The sequence below is a fragment of the Anolis sagrei genome, chromosome 5 (genome assembly GCF_037176765.1).
Source record: "Anolis sagrei isolate rAnoSag1 chromosome 5, rAnoSag1.mat, whole genome shotgun sequence".
Lineage (NCBI taxonomy): Eukaryota > Metazoa > Chordata > Lepidosauria > Squamata > Dactyloidae > Anolis > Anolis sagrei.
The window spans coordinates 155,654,282-155,674,077 of record NC_090025.1 but is presented as its reverse complement, the minus strand read 5'-3'; the positions used below and the strand labels follow the sequence as shown (position 1 = coordinate 155,674,077).

Genomic DNA, 19,796 nt, shown 5'->3' with positions numbered 1-19,796 from the left:
ATTTATTTCAGTGTCTCATTTGCATATATTAAAATGCAGCTGGAGGCAGCCTAACAAAGCATTTGTGCAGTAGATGCCATTGGCTTGAATATTTGAGCTTGAGTGTAGGAAAGCTGGATTCAAAATTTTGCAACTCCCTATTACATGTCCTTGGGCAATTTGCTGTTATCATGGCACTCAATTTACCTCATTTGTTGCTGTTATGTGTATTCAAGTCCAACTTAAAGGAATGCTACGATCTGGTTTTCTTGGAAACTTTTGTTCAAAGAAGATTTGCCATTGCCTTCCCCTAAGGCTGAGAATGTGTGCTTTGCCTCAGGTCACTCGGTGGGTTTCCTTGGCCAAGTAGAGATTCAAACTGCAGACTCCTGGAATCCCAATCTGTACCCATACTGGCTATAATTATTGGATGAATAATGGCTAAGAATTAAAATCAGTTCCTGGGTTTCTTGGATCAAGGTGAAAGTATAGAGGTGATAGATTATACACACACACACACACACACTCCAGATACTCTGCAAATGAGTAATATTTGCTGTAAAAGGTAGCAATCATTGGGCGGATTTTTACCTTTGTCTTCTTCTGATGCCACATGATGGGTAGACAATGGGATAGAAAAGCATTAATACATAATATATTTTGGGGGTGGGGATAATTCCAGATGTCTGGGTTGACATTCCCGGTGCACTGAAGGATGGTTGCAAAGCAAGATAGCCCAATGGGAATAGATAGCACAATGCCATAAAAAAGCACTGAGAAAATAATTATTTTTAAAAGCCCTTTTGAAAAAAGGTTTGCCAGTCTGCGTGAAGAAATATCAGCTCTTTGTGATTTCAAGAACCATTCTCCAAGCAGTTCAGTAACTGAATTCAGCACAAAAATGCATGGCAAGATGCCAGGGCATTGTGTGCGCATTTCTCAGTCAGTCGATGAATAATAATAAGGCGGTGTTGACTTGCTTTTTGTTTGAAGAAATATCTGTATGAAGGCATTTCTGTTTCAGTGCAGATGGTTGTTGCTTTTAGGTTGTTAGCCAGACATAAAAACATGGGGAGGAAAAATGTGGAGGATATGAGAGATTGGATACAGGAGGCAAATGAAAGAGAGGAGGAAGCATAATGGAAGTGCTCCTGGGGCTATTATAGTATCTAAATACAAGTTCTCATGATCGGGCTAGTATGGCAAATGTGATTAAAGATACATCATTTTGTTTTGTTTATTGTTTGGTTGGCTTAACCTGCAGCCTGCTATTTTGCTGCATTTTCAAATAGATGTCTGCAGCCTACAGCGGAAGGTAACAAGATGCCGTAAAATATTCATGTCAATGCAAAGACAGGGAGGTAAACATTGATAAAATAATCCATTTGATTTCCTTTTGTAGTAAGGATACATTTGCTGAACTCTTAACGATATCCAGCATCTAGAAACAGTTTTCAGTTTTAGCAGATTTTGTTTTCATGTTTATATATACTTCAGGAGGTTTTCACCCAATGATTGCATTCCGGTAATCGGTCATATAATGTCAAATCTGAAAGTCTCCATTCTCTTTTTCCCCTTCTTCTCTTCCAGTTATTTTTATACCAGATTCTGCGTGGTTTAGCATACTGTCACCGAAGAAAAGTGCTACATCGAGACTTAAAGCCACAAAACCTACTAATTAATGAAAGAGGAGAATTAAAGCTAGCAGATTTTGGTATGACTAGGAAAATATTATTAATTTGCTTCTTATGTTCATTCCATTCATTTTCAGAATTGTGGCGATGTATGCCCTGTTCCAATAATGCATACTTTAGCACTGGGTTTGGAAGAATCCCATTTTTGTACCACAGATTCTGAATAGTCATGCTAACTGGGGGATTCTGGGAGCTGTAGTCAAAAAGAGGGCCTTAACTTGTTTCTGCTTCAACTCATTTCTTTTGTCAAACAAGTTCAGGGACTGCATGCATACTTCCCATGGGCCAGGAATTTGCCCGTGGGCCACTAGCTGAGGCACTACAGAATTCCTGAGTGCTCTTTCTGCAATAAGAAACACCTTTTCATAGAGTTAAAACCCTCTGATTGATGTCCTGTCCCTGGGCAAAGCAGGTAAACACTTCTGTGTTTGGGTGATTTATTTAGCTGTTGATGAAAGGCTTTCTGGTCTGTCACGCAAATTGCAACACGATTACTGAAAATCATGTAAATGGCACTCAGCTCTAATTCTTATTCTCGGTGTCCTTTCGACTTCCTTCTCTTCTAATGAAGTGTCCCTCATTTAATTGAAGTGAGAGATAATTATATGGAGCCCTGTAGCACTTGACAGGGCTTTCCCTCCTGGCTTTTCCTAGTGCTCCAAGCCCTCTGCTAATAGTATGCAATTCAGTTGGCTAGAAAAACATTTCTCTAGTGCTCTTTCAATTCATGTTTGGTATTAAATGGCATTTCTTCCTTATATTTGCCACTTCCATTCTGTGTCGTACTCAAGCATTTTGTTTAAATTCCTAGGTTTTAGCATTTATTTCTAACCATCAGGCGAGACCAAACTCTGGAGGGGAGGTGGGCAACTCCATAGTAAAGATAAAGGTTTCCCCTAACATTAAGTCTAGTTATGTCCGACTCGAGGTGGTGGGGTGGTGGTGCTCATCTCCATTTCTAAGCTGAAGAGCTGGCATTGTCTGTAGAAGCTTCCTAGGTCATGTGGCTAGCATGACTGCATGGAACACTGTTACCTCCCCGCAGAAGTGGTATCTATTGATTACTCATATTTCCACATTTTCAAACTGCTATGTTGGCAGAAGCTGGGCCTAACAGTGGGAGCCCACCCCGGTCCCCGGATTCAAACTGCCAGTCTTTTGGTCAGCAAGTTCCGCAGCTCAGTGGTTTAACCTGCTGCACCAGCAGGGGGCCCTTTTGGGCAACTCCATGGGTTACTGGAATAATAAAACAGAACCCCTGAAGTGGCTGCATGTCTCCTTTTGAATCACAAACTGGGTACTTTTGATGTCACACTTTACAGGGGTCCTTCACTCTATTTAAAAATTAAACTGCTTCATCTGTAAGCTTCCAGAAGCAGCAGATTCTTCTTTTTTTTTTACAACAAAGGTCATTTTGGAGATTCTGGAGGTGTCAAGGACCTACAAGTGGTCCAGAGTGAAACTTCGCTTATTTATTTTCCAAAGAGAAGGAAAATTTGATGGAAATATATATTAGACAGAGATAGGAAACTGGGAAAGGAAAGATGGAGAAAGAACATGGAAAGTGTGTTTTGCTCTCCTTTTGTCAGCTTTAGCTTCATAGAATTGAGTCAGATTACTCTGGATCTCATGACAGCGGTCATTTAAAAAAGCATTCTTACGTCTTCTGCCTCCTCCTCCTCCTCCTCCTCCTCCTCCTCCTCCTCCTCCTCCTCCCATGCCCCAAATTGTGATTGCTCCACAGAATCAGTGTATGTTCGCTTCCATGTCAACTGGAAGAGTGACTCGTTTTTAGGATTTAATCCAAACTTTTTTTTTCTGATTTGTTGAAAACTATCTCTGTAAAGGTTCAGTACTATGAAGACTAATGAAGCAGTTGCTTGGTTGTGTAAGCATCACTCCCTCCTTTTTCATCCAACTTTGGATATGGCGCAAGCAATTGCAGTGGTAGCCCATATTACTCAATAATTGTCCTCCCTGCAAAAATTTTCTCCTACCATCAGAGGACTTTTTTGCAAGTGTCATATTTGCACAGTTCATATTTCCAACAAACATATGACATTACAGAAAATGTAGGTGAGATCACCCAGTTTTTTTAACGAGCCATTCTTTTTTTAAAGTGCTAAACTCTAGAAAAATGGTCTTTTAAGGTTATTCATATATTCCTAATTTTCAGCAACATTTGATATTTTAAATGTTCACTTGATCTTTCTGTAGAGGCAGAAATGAAACCAAATACATGTGTATATAATATGAATTGGAGAAGGCTTCTATAGAGCTCCTGGAAGGTAATTCTGTACTTTATTTTTGAAGGTTTGGCTAGAGCAAAATCTGTCCCTACAAAGACCTATTCCAATGAAGTTGTCACATTATGGTATCGGCCACCTGATGTTCTGCTAGGATCATCGGAATATTCAACACAAATTGACATGTGGTACGTCTGTCTTAAGCAGTAATTTGTGTTTGCTTTCAGTCAAATTATAAATTTGATGTGTGATTTTGTCTAGTTTTTTTTGGAAGATTTACTGTGTTAATAAACATTCAAAGCATATTATCTTGCCTCTGATGGAAAAGGGCTAACGTCCATGAAAGCTCGGGTTACAATGCTTTGTTAGTTTTTAAAGTGCTACAGGACTCTTCCTTGGACTTCCTACAACAGAGTAATATGGTTGTTTCTTTAGAGATGAATATATGTATGCTGTCCCCATTTTAAAAAAACATTTTAATTTTTCTTTTCTAAAGGGGCGTTGGATGTATATTTTTCGAAATGGCGTCTGGAAGACCTCTCTTTCCTGGATCAACTGTCGAAGATGAATTGCACTTAATTTTCAGACTTCTGGGTAAATAGATTATCCTTCACTTACAGTTATTGGGTTGCCTTCCTCTTTTAAAGAAGATTCTGAAAGTGTGTCTGTTCATGAAGGGAGGTATTTTTAGTATTACAAATTAATCTGCAGTTTCACTATATTAAACTAAAATAGTTCGTTTTCTGTTTTGTGCGGCTTTGCATTCAAATACTGTTTTTGATTGCAGTGCTATCATATAGTAACGTAGTTCTCATTGTCTGGTTGTAATTTGTGGAATCTCTCAACTCAGGAACTCCATCACAAGAAACATGGCCGGGCATTACTTCCAGTGATGAGTTTAGGAACTACAACTTTCCAAAATACAAGCCCCAGCCATTAATCAACCATGCTCCAAGGTACTGCATGTTAAAGCACTAAAGCTGCTGTTTTATCACTTGCTTATACGAGAACTCACTAAGAAAAATGAATATATGTGTAGCATTTGTTGTTGGTGGTGTGTGCCTTCAAGTTGTTCCCACCTGTGGTGACCCTAAGGTGAAACTTTCTTAGAGGTTTTTTGGCAAGATTTGTTTAGAAAGGCCTTCCTCTGAGGCTGAGAAATTCTCATCTGCTCAAAGTCAACCCAGTGTATTTAATGGCCAGCAGGGGATTCAGGCACTGGTCTCCAAAGTCATAGTCGAATGCTCAAGCCAATTTAACATTGGGTTGCTGTAATTATTTTTAAGATGTATGACCATGTTCCAGCAGCATTCTCTCCTGATGTTTTACCTGCATCTGTGGCTGGCATCTTCAGAGGTTCTGTTGGCAGTGAGGCAAGTGGAGTGTATATATATCAGTGGCATATTCAGGATGGGAGAAAGAACCCTTGTCTGTTTATAGTGTTAATATTGCAGTTAACAAGCTTCAATTAGCATTTGAGTAGCCATAAAACTTGCAAAGTCAATCACTGAGAGTACACTCCACTTGTCACACTACCAACAGAAGCTCTGAAGATGCCAGCCACAAACGTTAGGAGAGAACACTTGTTGGAACATGGACATACAGCCTAAAAACTCACAGCGACCCAGAGATTCTGACCATGAAAGTCTTTGACAATACAATTTAACATTATATAACATTATGCAGCATGGGTATATAAAATTAAATTCTAGTAATATAAAATTAAATTAAATTTTCTTATTCCTGGGGTAGTTATTGTGTAGTTAAGTGAAGCACATATGTGTTGGCAAAAGTAGGTAGGGACTACATTTATAACATTTCTGCTTACAATCCTGACTACGATGACAGGTAAGCAACTCATATTTCTTTCAGTGATCATCTGTGAACACAACCAAATAGATTTTTCACACCTGTACATTGTACCATTCCGAACCTTCTAGAGCTGTTGTGTAAGTGTTTTGGCAGTGGCCCCTCCTTTAGTGGTTGAGATGATCAGACTGATTTCCACGCAGACACTCAGTTCCCTGGATGATATTGCAGGAGAGCAAGACAAAATGTGGGCATTGTGTGAGTTCACAGATGACCACTCAAATGACAGTAACAGGTAAACAACCCATCCTCTTCCTTTGTAGTATCTGTAACTTACTCTAATGGGCAACATTTTTCGATGCTGCTTCTGCTTTGAACTGGGAATCTGGCTGGCCACAGGGATCAGGGCAGGAAGGCCTGATGCCAAAATGCTTAAATAACAGCTGTAGAAGGTCCCGCTGCTCAGGTGCTGTAAACCCATTTGTGTGTGTTACAGGGACTCACCCAGTAAATCCATTATAAAGTTGGGAATAGACTTTTCCAAGAATCTGACATAATCATTAAATCCTGAAAATCCATTATAGATCATTCATATATGACATCTTTTACTTCATTTGTTGTCATTTTTAAACCGCACTGTGCAAGCCCATTTTTACACCAGGCCTTGGACTAGATGCCCCATGTCGTCTCTTCCAACTCTATGATTCTAAGGTTAAATAGAAATTATTTATTTCTCATATTTATTTCCCATACTTGTACTACGACCTTTTCACCCCAAAAGGGACTCAGGGCGGCCTCACAACCAACAATTCGATGCCCAATAAGCAAACATATTCCCAAAAACAACAATTACAGTTAAAACAGCAATTAAAATCATGCAAGTTCAAAATCACATTCCAGGATCAGTCCATTAGTCTGTCACTTTAAGAGATCTCAATTATTGCATTGCTATAGTTACTGCTCGAATACTTGGTCCCATAACCATGTCTTAAGTTTTGTCCTGAAAGGCAGGATGGAGAGGGCTGTTCTGATTTCATTAGGGAGGGAGTTCCACAGACCAGTCGCACTTGTGAGGGTGGTGAAAGTGAGAGCAGATGATCTTAATCTTCACAATGGTTCATAGGAGGAGAAACATTTGGACATATTGTGGAAAATATTTGGGAGTCATGATTGCTCTCCATATCTTATTTACCTTCAAAATTCAAAATATTTATTTCGGTCATTGACCAGCACAACTTATTTACCTTATAGAAGTATATGAAGGCAGACCCAAAGTGAAAGTTTAACATTAGCTTTATATAAGGAAGACAGCACCTTTATTGCAGTATATTTTCCTGCTCATGAGCATACCATGATATAGCATAGCCCTAACATATGTATTTGGATCCTATAATTCCAGCAGCTCTCAGCAACATGATTATAGGCGCCCATTTTGGTGGGTGAAAATGATGACATCTCTCTACATGTTATGTTCCTTTTTTGCTAATTTGGAAATAAGTACACAGAATACCCATACAAAGAAGTTTTTATCTGTTAATTATGGAATCAGGGATGAAAAACCTTTTGATTACACAAATTAGGGGATCAGTGGGCGTCTTGTGGATTACATGGACATCCTCAAAATCCACACAATTCCCACCCCTACTTCGAAGTTGGAAGGAAACAATTGTCTTTGCATATTGTTGCTTTTCAGTGAAGATATAGAACTGTGGTTCCACACCCGTAGTATATTATCAGATTGCTATTTCTATCAGTTCATGATGATTTGCATTTACATTGTTAGCCTCTACTTTGAGGAGCAGAATTTATGTACACATCACTACTAAATGCCAAACTTATTTCTTCCTAGGCTTGACACAGAAGGAATTGAACTAATAGTAAGATTTCTTCAGGTAAGCTGTTCTTTGCTTGTTGTTTTGCTGTTTACAAAAAAAGCATGTATGTGTGTTATAGATAAACACTAAAAATTAAAGTCAAGAGTATTCTTGGTAGCCGATGCAAAGACAGAATTAAGTGCAGTGCACAGGCAGTCCCATAGCGCTGGCATTAGATCCAAGTATAAACTCTCTGAATGTTGATTCTCTGTTGCTTTTATTTTTAAGGTCAGTTTTCCCCTATTAATGGTTTCATATAACAAAATGCTAAAATCTCCCTAGATTCACGGAAGACTATAATTGGAGCAACACATATTTTTGTGTTATGCAAGCACTTATTTTGGTACCTTCTGCAGATTTCACCTCCTTCTAAAAGCAAATGTTCTAGCTATAATGGTGTAGTGGGAAAAATAATGTGAGGGCAGTGATAACATTCAAGAAAAAGATCAAAATTCACAAAGGCTGAGGGAAGTGAGCCAACTCCATCCTTCATCATTGCTCTCCTCATCTGAAGAACTGACACTCTGAAGAGGCAAACCTCCACTTCACATGGAGGGTCATCGTGCAGAAGCTCTTCACATAGAGACTATCTGTCTTCACATTTGACAAGTAGCAACAGGGAATTATGGGTTAATGCACTTCTCACATATTGATTTTAGTCCCTTTCAGAATGCCTTAAAAGGATTTGACTAGTACGGGCTGAATATCCCATACTTCTAAATCTGAAATGCTCGATATTACCTACTTGCGTGACTAGATAGTTGCACCTTAACATTCTGATGGTACAATATATACAAATTTTGTTTCAAGCACAAAATATTGTGTATAAAATTGCCTTCAGGTTGTAACACATCTATGAAAGATAAATTTATTTTCTGTTTAGACATGGGCCTCTTTTTCAAGATATTTTAACAAGGTAAAAGTAAATGTTTCCCTTTGACATTAAGTCTAGTTGTGTGACTCTGGGGGGTGACTCTCATCTTCATTTCTAAGATAAAGAGCCGGTGTTGTCCATAGACGTCTCCAAGGTCATGTGACCAACATAACTGCATGGAGCACCGTTACCCTCCCGCTGGAGCGGTACCTATTGATCTACTCACATTTGCATGTTTTTGAAGTGCTAGGTTGGCAGAAGCTGGAACTAACAGCACACCCCGCTCCCCGGATTCGAACTGCCGACCTTTTGGTCAGCAAGTTCAGCTGCTCAGCAGTTTAACTCGCTGTTCCACCGGGGGCTCCTTAATATTTGTATACACATATCTTAATATGTGTATGCAAATATTCCAAAATCCCAAACAGCATTTATATGCCGCCCTTCTCACCTCGAAGGGGACTCAGAGCGGCTTACAATATATATTTTCATACAATATATTATTTTATTAGCATAGTACAATATCAGTATTATATATTACTATATTACACTATACCATTATATTATAATATTATTAGTAATATTAGATGTAATGTTTGTGTATATATATATAATTATAATTATAATGTATTATTATTACTAGTATTATATTGTATTACATTATGCTATTATAAATATTATATGTATATACAATATACTATATTATATTATTAGTAAAGACAAGATGGAAATGTCTTCTGCTCCCCTCTGTCTTCGCTCTGGCCAGAGCAGCAGAGATTAACTGAGAATAATAACTGAGAGAATAACTGAGAGAATAACTGAGAATAGAGCAGCAGAGAGCTAACTGAGAATAGTCTTCCCAACAAGTGGTTAGTTCTCAGATAGTTTCTGAGTACAATTCACTGTGTTGGAACCTACCTCTACGTCTATAAATGGCTGGGATACAGAGAGCCAGAAAGCCTGCCTTGTGCTTAACGAACCTTCTCAAGTATTATGATTATCCCTTGCCTTGTACGCATACACATTTAGCAATGAGGTAAATAGTGACCAAGGATAAGAGTCTTTTCTGCAATGATGCCCCAGTTCCAGAATGCTGTTCCATAACTTGATGAGCTTGACATCATTCAGTGCCAGGTGATACTATTGTGCCCAAGGTCCATAACTATAACACACCCTTATTTACTTACTTGCTTTATTTATTTGAGCTCCAACCTAAAGCACAGTCCTGCTAAAATAACTATAAATACAAAAGTCAAAACACAATTACACCTGAGGTTTTTTTTTAAAAAAAAAACACCCAATAAAACATAATAAAATACTAACACAACCCTCCCCTCCATTAAAAGCATCGTTTGCCACAGCATATTAAAATTCAATTACCTCCCTAAGTGAAAAGGTCTTTACCTGCTGACAAAGAGCAAGGAGGGAGGAGGCCAACCAGACCTCCCAGGGAAGGGAGTTTCCCAACTTGGGAGTAGCCTCCAAGATCGTCTTTAGTGAATTTTTAAAAATGATGTTTCATTTTTCAATTATTTAAGCCACATTGACTGAAAAGTATGGTGCAAAATCTTGTAGCAAATAACAATAATGTCAAGGCAAAAGTCACACATGAGAGAGTAGGTATAGAGCACGAATAGCAAAGAGACATCCTGTGTTTTCCATGGTGGGCTTCAAAGCCATTTTGAGGCTCCAGTAGCGCCCCCCCCCCCCAGCCTCTAATATGTTGGCACAGCAGGTTAAACTGTTGAGCTGCTGAACTTGCTGACCAAAAAGTTGGAGGTTCATATCCGGAGAGTGAGGTGGGCTCCTGCTGTTAGGCCCAGCTTCTACCAACCTAGCAGTTTGAAAATATGCAAATGTGAGTAGATAAATAGGTACCACTTCTGCAGGAAGGTAACGGTGCAGTTATGGTGGCCACATGATCTTGAAGGTGTCTACGGACAACGTCAGCTCTTTGGCTTAGACATGGAGATGAGCATTAACTTCCAGAGTTGGACACAACTAGACTTAATGTTAGGGAAAACCTTTACCTTTACCACTAATATAAACAATACACATATAATCTGTTCTGTGTTCTTCACCCTGTGTGTTTGGGCATTTCATTGAAAGATTGATTCTCTTGATTTCATCTGGCTGCTTTGAGAAGCTTACACGGGACATTTTAGGAGCCCTTTTCTCTGAATTTATTTATTGCTAGAGTTGATTAGTAATGAGCAAACCACTGTTATGTCCTCTCCCACTGAACGATGGTTTAATATATTATATATCTTTTTTGGTTTCACAGTATGAATCCAAGAATAGAGTTTCAGCAGAAGAAGCTATGAAGCATGCATATTTTAGAAGCCTTGGAACAAGGGTGCATAGTATACCAGAAAGTAAGTCCAAACATCTGTCATTGATACTGCTGAACATCTTGTATGGATCAAGAGATATTTGACTTTGCTTAAGGGTTAGCAACCTCTGGTTCCCAAATGCCCAAGCTGATGAGAATGTGTCTAAAATGTCTGGCCGGAAACAGATTGCACCATGCGGTAAACCCCTGGCTGGAATGTCCCCTGGTCACTGTGCATGAAACCATAGTGACTTTCCACAGATGGCATTTAATTTTTTAATTTATCTGTATATCTATCTACTTTAGCTCTTTGTAATGTGAATTTCCCAACATGGTTCAGTTACTCCCTCATCAGGACTCCCTGACTCAAAATATTTTGGACCAGAAGTGTTTTTAGATTTGGGTATTTTCCCCCCCAGATTTTGGAATATTTGCATTATACACAATTAAATATCTTGGTGGTGAGACCCAAATCTAAACATAAAATACTTTTATGTTTCATATACACCTTATAAACATATCTTGAAAAAACTTCAGACTAGAAATGTTTTAGATTTCAGGGTTTTTCTTCTTCAGGTTTTTGAAAATTAAACAGTATTTGCATATAGGTACATATCCGGGAGATGGAACTAAGCCGAAATATGAAATGTGTGTATGTCTCATATATACGATATAATATACCATATATACTTGAGTCGAAGTTATTTATTATTTTACTCTATTGTTGTTGTTGTTATTATTATTATTATTATTATTGCATTTACTATTTTATTCTATTATTATTATTACATTTATAATTTACTCTATTTTATTGTTGCATTTATTATTTTACTCTTTATTATTGCTACTACATTTATTATTTTGTGCAATTATTATTATTATTACATTTAATATTTTACTCTATTATTATTACTATTATTATTACATTTCCATTATTATATTTGTTATTTTACTCTTTATTATTAGTGTTATTACATTTATTATTTTACTCTATTATTATTGGAAGGATATGTGAGCACATTTACATTGAAGAAGGTTAGAATAATGATTTAATCAGAGTTGGACAGTCTTATCTCAAATTACAGTTTTATGTAAATATTCCTACTGATGCCTCAGTTAATGTAATTTTGGACCCTATTTTTATTTTGAAATTTAGCAGTAGCTGCTGCATTTCCCATCCTCCGCTTATACTCAAGTAAATCCCAGTAAAATTAGATGCCTTGGCTTATATTTGGGTTGGCTTATACTTGAGTATATATGGTAGTTTGAAAGTAATTTTATGCACAATGTTTTAAATCATTGTATGCATTTAAACAGTTTCAGTACATTGAACTATCAGAAAGCAAAGATGTCACTATCTCAACCACCCAAGTGGACAATTTTAGATTTCAGATTTCCAGATAAGGGATCCTCAACCTGTATGAGTTTCACAGTTCGTTAGTCAGTTGGGCTGTTTGTAATTCCTGCTCTTCTTCAGCATGCAAGTTGGGATAGGTAATAAGATCATCATTTTTTCCTCGTCTTTCTCAATTCATTGCAAATTTAGGCGTTCTGACTGTATAGTTCCAGCACTTCCCTGTGCTTCCTTTAAATGTCTTTATTTGTCCTTCTGTTTGCCTCTGTTTTATATATTTTGTTACCTATTTTGGTTTGTTGCAGATTTTAAGCACAGTGTCCCCTTATTTAGAAGGAAAAAATAATTTCTTATATTATTTCAGGTGTATCAATATTCACTTTGAAAGAGATTCAGTTGCAGAAAGATCCTGGATTTCGCAACTCTACTTATCCAGAGACAGGTGTGTAAGCGTCGTAAGATTTCTATTCTCCCTTAGGTTTACACTAGCTACTTGACACCTTGTAAGTGAATAGTTGGGATTGCTGAGATTCCTCATACACATATAAAACATTTTGCAAGTGTAGAGTTTCTGCTCAGGGCTAAACAAGGAAGTACGCCGAGAAAGACAGGTACTGCTGCATAACTTGACGTTGCTGCATCTTGCCCTGTTGCCTGGTTCATTCCCTAGAAAGATTACAAAGAGGTTGTTATGGGGATAAGTCACCAAAGAATCTGCTTTCTTTCTCTAGTCCAGTGATTCTCAACCTTCCTAATGCCGTGACCCCTTAATACAGTTCCTCATGTTGTGGTGACCCCCAAACATAAAATTATTTTTGTTGCTACTTCATAACTAATTTTGCTAATGTTATGAATTGTAATGTAAATATCTCATACTCAGGATGTATTTTCGTTTACTGGACCAAATTTGGCACAAATACCCAAGTCGCCCAAATTGGAATACTTGTGGGGTGGGAGGGGGGAGGATTGATTTTGTCACTTGGGAGTTGTAGTTCCTGGGATTTATATATAACCTAAAATCAAAGAGCATTCTGAACTCCACCAATGATGGAATTGAACCAAACTTGGCACAAAGAACTCCCATGACCAACAGAAAATACCAGAAGGGTTTGGTGGGCATTAACCTTGAGTTTTGGAGTTGTAGTTCACTTACATCCAGGGAGCATTGTGGACTCAAAACAATGATGGATCTAGACCAAACTTGGCACAAATACTCAGTATGCCCAAATGTGAACACTGGTTTATTTATTTATCGTGTCAGGGGCAGACCAGACAGTTGCATTGCATTTTTTAACAAACAAACAAACCACAAAGTTTACAAGCTTGCTAGTTGATTAAATGTCCTTTGACCAGTAGCTGGCTACTTGGAGTGCCTCTGGTGTTGCTGCAAGAAGGTCCTCCATTGTGCATGTGGCAGGGCTCAGGTTGTATTGCAGCAGGTGGTCTGTAGTTTGCTCTTCTCCACACTCGCATGTCGTGGATTCCACTTTGTAGCCCCATTTCTTAAGGTTGGCTCTGGGGAACACTGGTGGGTTTGGGGAAAATAGACCTTGACATTTGGGAGTTGTAGTTGCTGGGATTTATAGTTCACCTACAGTCAAAGAGAATTCTGAACCTCACCAACGATAGAATTGGGCAAAATTTCCCACACAGAACTCCCAAGACCAACAGAAAATACTGTGTTTTCTGATGGTCTTTGTCGACCCCTCTAACACCCCCTCACGATCACCCAGCGGTCCCAACCCCCAGGTTAAGACACGTTGCTTTAGTCACCTTGTTTATTGCACTGTATGAACAAAAGTGGGCTATGTGCTTCCTTAACCCAACTTGTGTTTTATGTCTTTAGGACATGGGAAGAACAGACGGCAAAGCATGCTTTTCTGAAGCCTGGCAATACAGCTTCAAGCCCAAGGTTGGCTTTCATCCATCAAGGACTGTATTCGGAAGGCAATTCCCTCCTTTGGTGGACTTGAAATCTGTTTGTCTACACTGTCCTCCTCACAGTGCAGTCTTTTTATTTCAGACCTGCTGGTTACGTTTTTATATTTGTTGTCACAGTGTGACAAATTTTTGTACAGTCGATTTTAAGGTCTCCTCTGCCATTAGAGCCAGTAGGTTACAACGGTTAATGTTAACAGTAGCTGCAATTTTTGTGCAGGACTGAGAAACACAGTGCATTATTTATTGCGGAATCATTGCTGCTAAATAACTACTGTCTGTATAGTTAACAAAACAATTGAATGCCTGCAAAAGTTGCAGTGGCTTTATATAATATGTGAATGCCTCTGTTTCTCTTCATGAATTATTGCTGCAGTTTTATATCTTCTTATTTTTTTTAAACTGCAATGTTTCTTGGAATGTAAAAAAAATAGCTTTCTTGACTGTTAAATAGGTAAAATTGTCTTTAACACACTTTACGTTCTTGGCCCATAAACTTCTTATTTAACGATAGATGTAAAGTAATGAAAATATTACTGAAATACCTTTTTTAAAGCACTTAGTCCAGATTCTGACAGGTGAAAAATGCATTCTCCATCACATGCAACCAGGGTCCCATGATATTGAGGATTGGCTTATATACATTTAACAGGCTTCGCTCTCTTGGAAGAAATGCATGCATGTGACTCCTAATGTGGCCACATTCCCCATGTACCCTTTTTTCTAATCTACTATCTGTTTTTTTTAAAAATCCAACATTTTGTATACATTTTCTGAGTTGTTTTGGAGACACGGTGTGTTTTCTTGATGTGCTCAGTGACTAAAGATAAAAAGTATAGGAGCAGCAAGTCCTCGGTTTCCATCCCAATGCTGTTCATGGCTTGTTCTATGATGACATATTCATTGGAAACCCACTGGAAGAATGCAAGTCTGCAGTGAAAGATGACATCATTCATGTGCTTCAGGCTTTGTGGAGCATGAGAAGTTGGAGGGCTTTAAAGATCTTCGATGTTATCTGTTTATTGGAGCTAGGCAACATGTTACTACGCTTATGCATCTCAGTATCATAAGTACCTCCTGGTGATAGTAACAGTATTTTTCAGCAATTGTGTTTACCTTTCTTGAAACTATTTGTTTAGTGCATCTTCAAGAGGCTGTAAATCTTTATTGGTATATTTTGAAATGGTTATGTAAATCTTTGGCTGATATATCATGAAAAATAGTCATAGATAACTTAATTTTTTTCCTGATGTTCACTGTTAAAACATTCAGGGGTCCTACCATTTCTGTTCAGGAAATCTTGTAGTTTTTATTATTGTTATTTAACAGTATTAAGTGGAAAAAATGTATGTTTCTTTAACTTTATTTGTGAATAGTGACTGTGGCATGTTTGGGGATGTTTTATTAATATTTCATGAATACTAGTAAGTTGAATTTGGGAACTTTTTTATTTTCTGAAAGAGATGATAAATTAGTGTGTAATGGTGACATTTGGACCACTGCTGCTTTTCAGCATTTGTGAGCTTGTTTTACCTTGAAAGAGGCCCCATAGAGCTAACAAACTGCTGTTATTTCTAACTGATGGACCTGTATTAATATTGTACTTTTGAAAGTATAAATATTATGGAAATCCTCATTTGTGTTTGGACATTTTATAACTGCCATACTTCTCATAGCTCTGAGTAAAGTAGTGAATCTTTTTGTGCAGCAACTAGCTTGCATTTGGTGATCAGCTCTAACAAGGATTACTGTTTTGAGCTTTCTTTATAGCACTGCTTCTTCAACTGTGGGTCCCAAAGACCCCAAATGGGGTCTTAGCTCAGTGTTGGGGTCCCAAAATTTGGCAACAAATTCATGGCAAAAATTCAATGCCTTACAACATGTTAAAAACCTAGTATAAAAGCAACTGTAACATATAACTATAAATTAAATTAAACCATATTAAATAGAGAAACAATAACATCTAGACATTTAAACATGGACTTAAAACATATTGATATAAAACATTAAAATCGTATAACCCAGAAGCCGAAGCCTGAGGCCTTTCCAAGTGTCAATCGCATATAATCTTCAATGTTTTTTGCATTGCTTACTGCCCAAAGGCTTGGTCCCACATCTATGTATTTACTTTCTTTCTGAATACCAAAAGGGAGGGCACTGATCTAATTTCGGGAGGGAGTTCCACCGATGAGGGGCCACCACTGAGAAGGCCCTGTCTCTCGTCTTCACCAGTCGCACTTGTGAACGAGGTGGGACCGAGAGCAGGGCCTCCCCAGACAATCTTAACCTCCTAGATGATACATAGAGGGAGACACATTTGGACAGGTAAGCTGGGCCAGAACCATACTTCATAAAAGAAAAATCAGCAAGTGTCAATTTGTTATTATTAAACATTCGATTTTTACACCTATTTTAAATACCTGAGGTCACAGAAAAATTCCTTGGACAGAAATGAGTCACAAGTAGAAAAGTTTAAGAAGACCTACTTTAAAGGACTGATAGACCTGATTTAGACTATGGTTTGTTAGTTTGGACATACATGTACAACCTAGGTTTGTAGGGCCCTTACCCTGATTCAGATGTCTCATCCAGTAAAGTATGGTTTGACAAATTTGTGCATATCCACTAAAAAAAACTGCAGGTGAGATCCTACTGAATACGTAACTACATGGTATCACCTTGCCTGACTCCCCCACTTACCTTAAGAACCATTGGCCACAATCAGCATAGGAGATCTATTCTGCTGTTGATCAGACACAGCAGAATGATGTTTCCAGTGAGAAACTATTAGGAAGAACTTCCTGGCAGTAAGAGCAATTTTACAGTGGAATATGTTGCCTCAGATTGTGGTGGAGTCTCATTCTCTGGACATTTTAAAGCAGAGTCTGGATGGCCATCTTTTGGGAGTGCTTTGATTGGGTTTCTTGCAGAGCAGAATGGGGCTGGACTGGAAGACCCATGCTGTCCCTTCCAATTTTATGAGAAAGGCTGCGACAATCAGAAGCAGGCCCCTTGCCACAATCCCTAGTTGCAACCACACTTACTGGTCCGAAGAGACTGGTTAACACCAGTCTGCTACACTCCAATAGTAACAGGACAGCCTTCCATTGCTCAGTACAGCTGTTGACTGCTATGGTAGAATTGAAGGGGGCGTATAAGATTGTGGCACTATTGCTACGATTGTGACTACATAATATTATAAAATAGCACAGTTACAGATCAATAACTCTAGGTCTGTAAATACAAGACAGGATGTCAGCCTGCATTTTTTCCTTGTAGAATTCCTTGAAGAATTATACAGGCAATGTGGAACATTGTCACCTGAACGATTACAAACATTTTCTCTGAATAGTAGCTATTTGCCAGGTTTAGAATTTTACAAACAAAAAGCTGACGGGACCAAAAATTTCTCAAACTAATCTGTAATTTTTTTGTCATTGGAGTACTTTAGTCTGTATTGTTTACCCCCTCCACCAGAAAGCATGCTGTTTTTAACCAAACGACAACGTGACATGCTGGAGTTGTGAGTAGGTTCACCCCATTCCAAGGAACACTGAGATTCTCACTGGAGTCAGGAAGTACACAAAATACTCATCATACTCTAGCCTTAACCTTGAACGTAATCAAAATCCAAACCTTCATTATTCTGATAATAAAATGTCAGATGACTCATTCGCTACAATTTCTCAAATAAAATCTTATTATTGAAGAAGGCAGAGAAAGAAGAAAAAAATAGGACAAGGGAGGGCATAATATTTCAATATTGGAACAAACCATCATTTGCAGAGCGCAGAGTCAACAAAATATAGCTTGATGTGTAGTCCTCTCTGCTGTGTAATCCCAAAATGCAATTCTGACTGGAATTTCTAATGACAAAAACCAAAAACCTTTACAACAGTGGTTCTCATTTTTCCTAATGCTGTGACCCCTTAATACAGTTCCTCATGTTGTGGTGACCCCAACCATAAAATTGGCATATGGGAGTTGTAGTTCACCCACATCCAAAGAGCACTGAACCCAGCATACGATGGATCTGGACAAAACTGGGCACACCGACCCAACATGGCCAACTGAGAATACTGGTGGGGTTTGGGGAGGACTGACCCATGATTTTGGGAGTTGAAGTTCACCCATATCCTTATGCATTTTTGAATGGGAGCACTAATAAAAGCAAAAATACTTTTTTCTAAAACAATGTGTTACAAATTACCTAAGCTACTGCTGCTCCTGCTCATGCTACTGGCCCACTCTCCGTCCCAAGTCATGCAGGTGCTTTTCCCCCAGCCTTGACAGGACTCGTTGGTATGAACCTCCCTCCAGGCTCACACGCTCTCCCTTGCCCTTGCATGCGCACCATGCTGCCATGAGCCGAGCACGCCTGCTATCCCCTCCCCACTTGGAGTCTCAGAAACAGCCCTCCCCTTGGCTGAGAGGCTGGCCAGTTGCAACAGGAGGAGGGTTTTTGGTGAGAGGATTTGCCATCTGTTTCCAAAAAGGAAAAGAAGGACAGGCAGAGGGACCTTCAGCTTTCTGTGCCAAAGGGGTTTTCTAATGGTCTTTGGTGACCCCTCTGAAACCCCCCTCACAACCCCCCAGGTTGAGAAACACTGTTTTATAGTCAGTAGAAGGGGGTGGGGGATGAGATAATGGTTATTACACATAACATTTTAAAGATGTTACCAACTATTGCAACACCTTATCAAGGAATTCTGCTCTATAAGCAACAGTGGAGCTGAACTGTTTTGGCTTTCAATAATTCCACTTGCCATATGTGTATGTAATTTTTTAATTTTTTTCTAAAGCATTGTACAAATATCACTGATCCTCACAACAGCCCTGTGAGGTAGGTTAAGTAAATAACTTGAAGATAATTCCAATGTTTACAAATGCAAAGAGTGAATTAAAATAACCAATTAAAATAAACCACAGAACTTCTCAGATTTAGAGAATCTATGTCCTGGAGAAGCAATATTGTTGAATGAATATTTTGACCTGTTAATACTTTGCTCAATCCAAACTAAGTACAAGGATGCCTTTAAAGATCCAAGAAATGGAACTTGTAACTATAAACATTGTTTCCCCCCCCCCCCCATATCTTTGACTTTTTTTTTACCCACAGTATATGTTAACATGTGCTCAGATAGATATTTTAATTCATTAAGATTCTTAAAATATTGTAATCAATAAATTCTTATTTTGCACCATTTTCCAGCAGAAAAACAACTGCAGTTCAGAACAGTGGAAAGCATCATCAACTTACATGTAATTTACTTTTGTTACTTTCTTTTCTTCCATGTTTCAGCATGAAGTTGAATACTCCGAGAGAGGGTGAACTCCAGCTTTTTATTTTAAAACAGTCTCAACAATGAATGTTATATTACATCCACATTCCTTCCTCATGTTTCCTTTCATGATCTATCTCAAAAGTTGGGAAAGTTGTGTATTTGGTCACAATAGTAGCTTGGGAATCTGGGAGCTGTAATTCAAAAAGTAATTTCCACGCCCTGTTTCTCTCCAGCCCTAGAAAACCTGATCTTTACACAATCAAGCAATAATCACAGCTATTTTGGTGTACTTTGATATTTCACTCAAGAAGTGCATGTTGAGAAGACTGTGCCTTTATTCTCAGTCACATGGTACACATGGAAAGACAATAGTAGTGTATTACCAAGTGGTACAGCTTCTTGTTAGGAATTTCT

The 19,796-nt window shown here is 38.3% G+C and overlaps 1 protein-coding gene across 2 annotated transcripts in view; it reads left to right on the top strand.

Annotated features, from left to right (window-relative positions):
* CDK17 (cyclin dependent kinase 17) overlaps nucleotides 1-15,733 on the top strand; it is a 119,038-nt gene extending 103,305 nt beyond the window's left edge. For both annotated transcript variants that reach the window (XM_060777279.2, XM_060777278.2), the window contains 8 exons: nucleotides 1,570-1,693; nucleotides 3,987-4,107; nucleotides 4,416-4,513; nucleotides 4,770-4,875; nucleotides 7,578-7,620; nucleotides 10,758-10,848; nucleotides 12,524-12,601; nucleotides 14,006-15,733. In XM_060777279.2, coding sequence (XP_060633262.1) covers nucleotides 1,570-1,693; nucleotides 3,987-4,107; nucleotides 4,416-4,513; nucleotides 4,770-4,875; nucleotides 7,578-7,620; nucleotides 10,758-10,848; nucleotides 12,524-12,601; nucleotides 14,006-14,043 — 699 coding nt within the window. In that variant the 3' untranslated portion in view covers nucleotides 14,044-15,733. The remainder of the gene's footprint in view (nucleotides 1-1,569; nucleotides 1,694-3,986; nucleotides 4,108-4,415; nucleotides 4,514-4,769; nucleotides 4,876-7,577; nucleotides 7,621-10,757; nucleotides 10,849-12,523; nucleotides 12,602-14,005) is intronic.
* The last annotated feature ends 4,063 nt before the right edge of the window (nucleotides 15,734-19,796 follow it).